We start from the raw sequence: 7,988 nt of genomic DNA, 5'->3' as shown, positions 1-7,988 counted from the left end.
ACATGGGACGCTCCAGGCTGCAGCCATACCAGTGTTGCCAAGTCCACTTATTATAAGCGACTTTGGGCTTGTTTTTTTGTAAAGTCGCTTACAAATATTGGTAGTCGCGGGTTGCGGTTTTTTGGGCTTGTCACTAAAGTGTGGTTGTTATTGGGCTTGTTCCCAGCTTAGGGGTGGGCGGATCGATCTAAATATCGATAGTATCGATGCCAACGCTGGTATTGGTATTTGATCGATACAACGTAATTGAATACTATTTTATTTAGATATCTCCCTACGTCACTATACTTGCTGTCTTCACCTTCCTGAGCAAGCGCCGCTTTCACATCTTGGCCACATTGCTCCTCCTCCCTCCTGCTCCTCTGCTGTGATACGTTGTGTGTGGTCACGTGACTCATGACACAACGCGCAGAGGAGCAGCGACTCGCTGTATTCATTCACAGTGCCTAATAACTAATAATTTTGTGCACTTCAATACATTATAAAAAAATATTGCCTAAAGAATTGATCATTCATTCACTCAGAAATAATGAAATGCTTCCCCTACACAAAGTATTTTTTTAAGTAAAAAGTTCGTATTGGTTCGGTTCGGCAATATGGAATATGTATTTGGGATCGGATCGATACCAAATTTTGCAGTATCGCCCACCACTATCCCAGCTTGTTCTTGCCGGTTCGCTCGATCCCGCCCTTTCCACATAAACACTATAGACAGCAGCGTTATTTCCACACCACTTGCTTCTAATTGGTCTGACCCAGATGGAAACGAGTACCAGCCAATCAGGAGCAGAGCAGGGCAGGCTGTGTTTTCTGGTTAGGAAAATGCGTGAGTAGCGACTAAGGTGAGTAGACTGTAGGAGAGTTTTTGGAGGAATAAATGCCGGGATAAGTGGGTCAAATACGGGAAGAAGTTAAAAAAGAATCGGAGAAAGGAGGAAAAGAATGGATTCTACCCGTCCTTAGGAACAACTCAAATCACTGTGAAAAAGTGTCTATATTTCAAATCCATCAGTTTATTAATGTTAAATAATGTTTAAAAACTCCATCCTGTGGTCATGTCCAAAGCTCAGGAGGGGAAATAAATAAACTCTAGCCTACCGTAGTACAGTTTACCAATCTGTCCACATGGATGTAAAACCGTGCATTTGGTCTCTTCCAGGATCTTAGGGGGGCTCCGTAGAAAAAGTCGCTTATTTGGGCTGGTTTTCACAGGCCTGGTTGCGTATTTGTCTCGCAAGATCTGGCAACACTGAGCCATACCCATCTCGAAAAACCAGTTAAACCGGAGCGAGACTCTACTCATAGTTCTTATACGTTACATAGCGTTAGTAAAATTGAAATGTTAGTAGGCATGCTAAGAAGTACGTTAGCTAGACACAAAGAGTTTGAAAGTCTGGGACACGGTGTGTGTTTTAAACCGGGGTCTGGTAGATCTTATCCAGCGGCAGCCGTTAACGTCAACATCAACAGCGCTGCAAACAACAGAAGCTAAGCTAACGTTACTTTACTAACAAGGAAGACGGTTGAACTCACCCCACGAATATCCCAGTAAGCCAGTTTCATGGTCATTTTGGATCACTTTCCGAGAAAAACTGTGGCTGCCTGTTTGCGACCTGGACACCTCTGGGCTGAGATAGTAGCTAGCTAGTGAGGCGGTGTCTTTCTGCAGCCTATGACGTACCGCGAGCCTAGGAGGTGGGCGGGATAAACCCATAGACAGTTAAAGAAACATAGTTAACCGTTTCTTTTTGTTTGCACAAATACATTTCAAGGTGTGTGGATATAATTACGATCCACAGCTTTGCTTCATTCATCCATCTGATATGACAGATGTAACGTTACATGTATTGTGTATGGAAATCCTGTTTTTCCAGATGCAGAATCATGCTGAGGCTGCAAGTCCAGACTTTCCCCATGAGAAAACACAATAAGGTATTTTACACTGCAAGAATGTGTGCAGGGATTACTTTTTTAAACCTTCTATATAAAACTATTGAGTAACCTGCATACAAAATAGTTTACTTGGTGCAATAATTTGCTACCACACACACAGAAAGTATAGCTGATAATAAAGATAAAGCCGACAATTTAGATAAAAGACAATGAATTAAAAAACTTGAATGCAAGGTTAATTTGGATTACCCGATTTTCTCCCAGTAGATTGTGCTGAGATTATGCAGTGTAGAGCTGGCAGAGGCCTGGTGTCCTATTTACCAAAAGTCTCTGGACTCACATCCTTCCTTCTACTTGGAAAAGCTCTATTATTATTCCTGTTCCCCAAAGGCATGCTGTAAGGCAAATAATGTTGCTTTGACTTTATTTATTGAGTTATGAAGGTTTTTGAGAAAATCATTATCAACCCATTGAAAACAGATGTCAGCTGCTCATTATATCCTTTTCAGTTTGCATTTAGGTGCAAAAGAAGACGCAGTCACCACCATAGTACTATTTATATATCTAAGTATTTAGAGGACCCATACCTCATATGCATGTGTCCTATTTGTAGATTTTAGTTAACCATTTAATACGTACAGCCACACCTATTAATTAAAAAGCTGAATGACCTATTATTATTAGGCAATACCACTCGTTTCTAACAACCCTAAACAGCTGGTCAGTGTTATTGGTACTCTCTCAGAGTCAGAACCTTAAGCATAGCCACCCAGGGTTGCATCAGTTTACCTGTACTTTTTACCCTTTACAAAGATGATTATAGAAACTAATCACTAGAAACTATAATCTCAACAACCATGATTACATTTTTCAATGATACTGCCATCCTAAACGGTGTGATGACAACCACAGTTCAGAATGTTTAAAAAAAAAAAATAACTGAGGAGATGGGTTTTGACCCCAGGGGAAGTTGGCAACCACAGGCCTGTGGTCGTCCACAGTGAAAATATCTCACAGGTCTCCTCATAAAAATATCTTGGCATTTATTTAGACATCCTTGCTATCTTGAAGCATCCATGTGGACAGTCTCAGTAGCAGACTGCACTTTCTTTTGTTTTTTAAAGATTATTTTTTGGGCATTTTAGGCCTTCATTTTTATAGGACAGCTGAAGACATGAAAGGGGAAAGAAAAGGGGAATGAAATGCAGCAAAGAGCCGCGGGTCAGATTCAAACCCGCAGTCTCTGCATTGAGGAGTGAACCTCTATGTATGGGCGTGCGCACAGGTGAGCTACCCAGGTACCCAGCACACTACATTTTCTGCGTTGAATTAGAGTTCATGGTGTCAATCAGAAATTCATGTTGGTCTTTTGTCAGGCAGTCTTAGTAAGCTTAATCAGATATGGCATCAGAGCTTGGTCTGGGAACCTGTTTGTGCAACTGGTCCGACTGATGAAGACTGCATGGAAGATTGTGGGGATTGGTCAGCACTAGTCCTTACAGTCTATTAGGCTACTTTAAAACTGGAATCAGGATAGTTGATGACCCATCCCATGTTCTACATGCTGAGTATGTGCTACTGCGCTCCAGAAGGTGGTTCAGAGTCCCTCGATGTAGATTAAAGAGATTTAAAAACGTTTTTTTCCCTGCCTCAAGAAAGCTTTAATATAGCAGATAAATGAATGTCTACAATGCGTGTGAGTTGGAATTCATTAGTTGCAGCCAGAACTCGATTCTCAAATTTTGAAGGATGGAGGCTTTTAATTGGTCTGAATTTAGTTTTGAACTTTGCGCTAACTCTGACCCACATTGGAGTATAATGAGCTGAATATTATGGGCACACCACACAATGTACTTTGTTTTTTTGTACCCACTAACACAAATGACCACAGAAAACCTACTAACTATCAACTGCTGAAGGTCATACTAACACTTATTTGTCTAAATTATTTTTGTCTTTATTACTTTTGTAACTTGCAGTTTTCAGTTTCAGAAGACATGTATAAGCATTGTGAACATTTATTTTTTAGACACAAATAAAACAGACAAAAAATATTTCACAAACAGCACATATAATTCTCTGGAAGGGGCATGTAATACCTTTGAATAGCAACAAGTAGCCCAACAGATAACACCATGACCTATACTGAAGGCAGGAATTTCAAAATGAGTAAGCGAGTTAGTTGACTTTCAGTTCTTTAAAAATGTGTTTATTCATGAATTTGGCAATAGTTGGACTCATGCAAGGATGGAAAACTGAAGGAACAGATCATGCCTCATTCACTGTACTATGACTCAAATGTATGTGTTTTAAATATGTGTGCAAGGAAAGATGGTATCAGATCAGAGTTACTGTTCAGACTGTCAGGAGAAACAATGTTATAAAACAAGAGTCAGTATCATAAGATGCTACAACTGAGTAGCATTACCACACACCAAAAACAGATATTGACGTGACATCATGCAACTCTGCTGAATAACTGTAAAGACTGTAAAAAAAAACAGCAAGAATAGGAGACACAGAACAGCTGTGGGAAACATGCTGTTACCAGTAACAGGAATATGGAGGATGGAGATCTTTCTGCTAGTTATACAGCATGAAGTATTGTCCTGTGGATAATTACACTAGAATAGGTCAACCAAACCGACAAAGATTCATGCAGTGTTTCTAATTTGACTTCATGAATAGACCTGAAAGGGTTTTGCATCACATCTTAAACAAATTTTGCTGCAAAGATTCATGATTTGGTAAGTAGTCAGGGCTGTAGCCAGGGTTTTAGAACTACTAAGGTCATAAGTTGTAATTCACCTCACCCATCACGTTCTTTGACACCAAATTGAGTTATTTTATTTATTTATTTATTCAGTTAGCTATTCATTTATATTTACAAGTTTCATTTAAATGGGGTAGTGCTTTCAAGGAAATTCCTCTGGATTAGGTTGCACCAGCTGTTCATCAGTTCATTACTAATTGTGTGTTTAAAGTTGTTCCTAAATTATTAGTAACAATTTCAAGTAGCTAACTTCAGTTCAATCCTTTATAAATGTCAGTATTACTTTTATTAATATATGCATACATGGAGAGATATGTGTCAGAGTTAGTAGTATTCAGGCAGTTTTTAATAAATGGAAAATGTATGATTGATCTGACTTCAATAGCATTATCAGCAAGCTAATGTTATCTTTGCCAGTTAGTTCAATTTGCTAGATAGCAGTTACTTGGCATAAATATTTAGTGACATCTAATCCCTTGGTAATAGCTTAGTGTGGTGGAACGTGTTTTATTTTGATGATCCATAAATCTCAACTTAGAAAGCACTTATAGCTACGCTAAGTTTAAAATTAACAGCTGGTGCAACCAGCTCCTGGAAATCACAACCAACTAAAATAGAAGAACTTTGTCTCTCGTTAAAGGTAGATCAAATTAAATATGTGGAGTCTATAAATTCCTTTCAAAAAGAAAGAAAATAAATATAAATACTGCCTAAGAAAATACTCACCATGTGTAAGCTTTTGACTGCAGAAAGTAAACTCCCCTCAAAGTCACTAAAACCCCCAGAATTGCCAGAAATGATACCAAAAGAACATGACCTCAGTGTCATGGTAGGTACAGCCCTATGTGTAGAAAAACTGCAGAAATATTGACGAAATGTAGTCACAAACTATGGAAATCTAAAGATTTTAAATAAATACATTGAGAATCATCGTGAAATCCCCATGACAAAGTAAACAAAGAATGACAAAGGAAACTAAAGGAAGTAGACACCTTGGATACACAGATTTTAGGTCCTCTCTCACACTGCCACTGTACCAACTTTCATAATCTTGTAACGAAGTGTTTCTCTTTCCACAGGTGTGGTATGTTGATATGCAAATCTGTACAAAGTCATGTGAAAACTGAATGTAATAAGTTAGATTGTGTTTGTGTTGTGCTGCATGTTCACTTCTCTCCCTGGACAGATCCCATATACAGACTCCCCTCCTCCTCGATGGTCTCCAGCTCATCTGTGCGGATGGCCTGTGTGATTAAATTCAACTCCTCGCACATGGTCTCATACCGGTACGCCACACGGATGTCAGGAACGTTGGTGCGCCTGATGTCATTGCTCTCCTGCCCCTCCTTAATGTGTTTGGGGCCGAGCCAGGAGCACTTCACCTGATCCAGAAGAAGAGTGAAATTAAACTGTCTGCAGAACAAAAGACCAAGGAGGGAGGGCTATAGTTAAGTTTACACAGTTACTAAAACATGTGTCATGCTTCTGATTGCATTCATTTAGAACGGTAAACAGTCAGTTTCACCGGAACTACTTAGGAGGTGTCCTATAACACTTTTTTTATGGACACCCTGCAGCCAATCGGATTGAGTATTTACCCAGACCACGGTATAACACTGGATAATAAGAAAAAGATAAAGATAATGTATACCCTATCAGAGAATCCGCTCATCAGCACGCTGTTTCTGGCCAGCTCACACATGTCGCAGGAGCTCAGCTTCCACACCTGAGCAGCAATGCTGTACTCTTCCATCAACGGCTCCTACACATAGCACACAATAATATACAGGTTAGCATGCACTGCTTGTTGAAGGATTTTTAATATAATGTAGCATGTTTTGTTAAATCTATAAATACCCTAAAATTAGTATGCATAGGAATGGTGGTGGTTTGAAAGGTATTTACAATATACTATTTGTCTTGCATTTTAAAAGTCTACAATGTGGACTCTACTGCCAGACCCATACATGTTAAAAGATGGGTGTCAATATAATTAAAATACTGAGGATTATAACTTCAATACATTTTACTTAAAATAGAGACGACCTTTGGCCTAATAAAATCTGTAATCGATTTTTATTAATTTTTCAGTCTTAGACTAGTGTCTAATTTATGTTTTATTGAAGACAAGTGTGCAGGAGAATTAAGCCAATTAAACCACCATTCTACATACATACAATACAGGTGCCTTATTAAAACTTACTCTTCACTTCATATATACAACTATCACTTAGTACCAGTATTATAGCAATTTGCTTTTACCATAAGTCTTGTTTCCACATTTTAAATGAAAATCTGAACTGTAGAATGTTACAAATGTTTTACTGGCTGTGTCCACTGACCTTGGTGAAGTGAAACTGCAGAGGGTCGTCTGTGGACAGAGAGACCATGAGGCCTCTGGACAGGTACTCTGGCAGAGGGTTACGATGGTAGCTGAGGAACAGGCTGTTATTGCTGAGAGGAGACATGGCGATACCTATCTGGGCCAAGTAGTACAGATACTGCAGAACAGGAGCCTGGAGCAACATGAGCCATAATGTTATGTGCTGTAATGAACAATCAATGTGCTAGGAGTAGCCTACATTCTACGACCATGTAAAGAAGTGAGATTATAGCTAAAGTATAAATAAACTAACAAACATAATGAACATGACTCTAGCTGAGTCGAAGCCTGGCACAATTTCTTATTAAATCATCATGTCCTCGCAAACTCTTAGACTAATAAAGCAGCTGTTGTGATATGGAGGTCCCACCTTCCTGAGCAGCAGCCCATGGGAGATGTTCTCTGACAGCATGAAACCAGACACCAGGTGATGGATCGGCCCTGCCTCCCCACAATGAGGACGTAGGACGAGTGTGTGAAACCCCCGCTGCCTGAACAAAAAAGACAAAGATATTAAGAGGGTGACTTCAACGGATTAAAGGGTTGTAACAGATTTCAGCTTTGTTTGTCTTCTAGACAATCAGGCAAAGTATGTCGGCATAAATGAACATTCATTGCTGCTCTTCAGTGACTCAAAAATAAAACAGATGGCTACTAAAGAGCAACAGACGAATCCAAAAGGATAAGAGTTTATTTAGTGGTTTGTTACCCTATTACTACAGTTCTAACATTTTAAAAGAGTGTGATGGGAAAATTACGTAGACAACGATTTTCTTTGAATAACTTCAGTGATTTTCTATTTTAGGTAAATCCTTCAAATGTGCCTCTGAAATATGTGTCTCCTAAAGTAAGTCCTCCAAGGCTGGAGACCGCTAAAAATGTTATGACTCTACATTTCTCCACTGTAAGCGAGGTTGGAGCCATGAAGCATTCTACAGA

General features: G+C 39.3%; 2 protein-coding genes and 1 long non-coding RNA gene across 8 annotated transcripts in view; all 3 read right to left on the bottom strand.

Moving 5' to 3' along the window:
* LOC116692766 (uncharacterized) overlaps positions 1-1,527 on the bottom strand; it is an 8,444-nt gene extending 6,917 nt beyond the window's left edge. The window contains exon 1 of the long non-coding RNA XR_004332775.1: positions 1,366-1,527. This is a non-coding gene — a long non-coding RNA (uncharacterized LOC116692766). The remainder of the gene's footprint in view (positions 1-1,365) is intronic.
* LOC116692762 (glutathione S-transferase Mu 3) overlaps positions 1-1,744 on the bottom strand; it is a 19,387-nt gene extending 17,643 nt beyond the window's left edge. Inside the window, exon 1 of the mRNA XM_032521276.1 lies at positions 1,534-1,744. Within this exon, the coding sequence (XP_032377167.1) occupies positions 1,534-1,569 (36 nt within the window). The 5' untranslated portion in view covers positions 1,570-1,744. The remainder of the gene's footprint in view (positions 1-1,533) is intronic.
* Positions 1,745-3,922: 2,178 nt separating this feature from the next.
* Positions 3,923-7,988, bottom strand: part of ampd2b (adenosine monophosphate deaminase 2b) — a 29,096-nt gene continuing 25,030 nt past the window's right edge. For all 6 annotated transcript variants that reach the window (XM_032521245.1, XM_032521246.1, XM_032521250.1 and 3 more), the window contains 4 exons: positions 7,420-7,540; positions 7,009-7,182; positions 6,318-6,428; positions 3,923-6,048 (listed from right to left, as the gene is read on the bottom strand). In XM_032521245.1, coding sequence (XP_032377136.1) covers positions 5,833-6,048; positions 6,318-6,428; positions 7,009-7,182; positions 7,420-7,540 — 622 coding nt within the window. In that variant the 3' untranslated portion in view covers positions 3,923-5,832. The remainder of the gene's footprint in view (positions 6,049-6,317; positions 6,429-7,008; positions 7,183-7,419; positions 7,541-7,988) is intronic.

This window comes from Etheostoma spectabile, chromosome 7 (assembly GCF_008692095.1).
Source record: "Etheostoma spectabile isolate EspeVRDwgs_2016 chromosome 7, UIUC_Espe_1.0, whole genome shotgun sequence".
NCBI classification, from domain to species: domain Eukaryota; kingdom Metazoa; phylum Chordata; class Actinopteri; order Perciformes; family Percidae; genus Etheostoma; species Etheostoma spectabile.
This window is presented reverse-complemented; position numbering and strand designations above follow the sequence as displayed.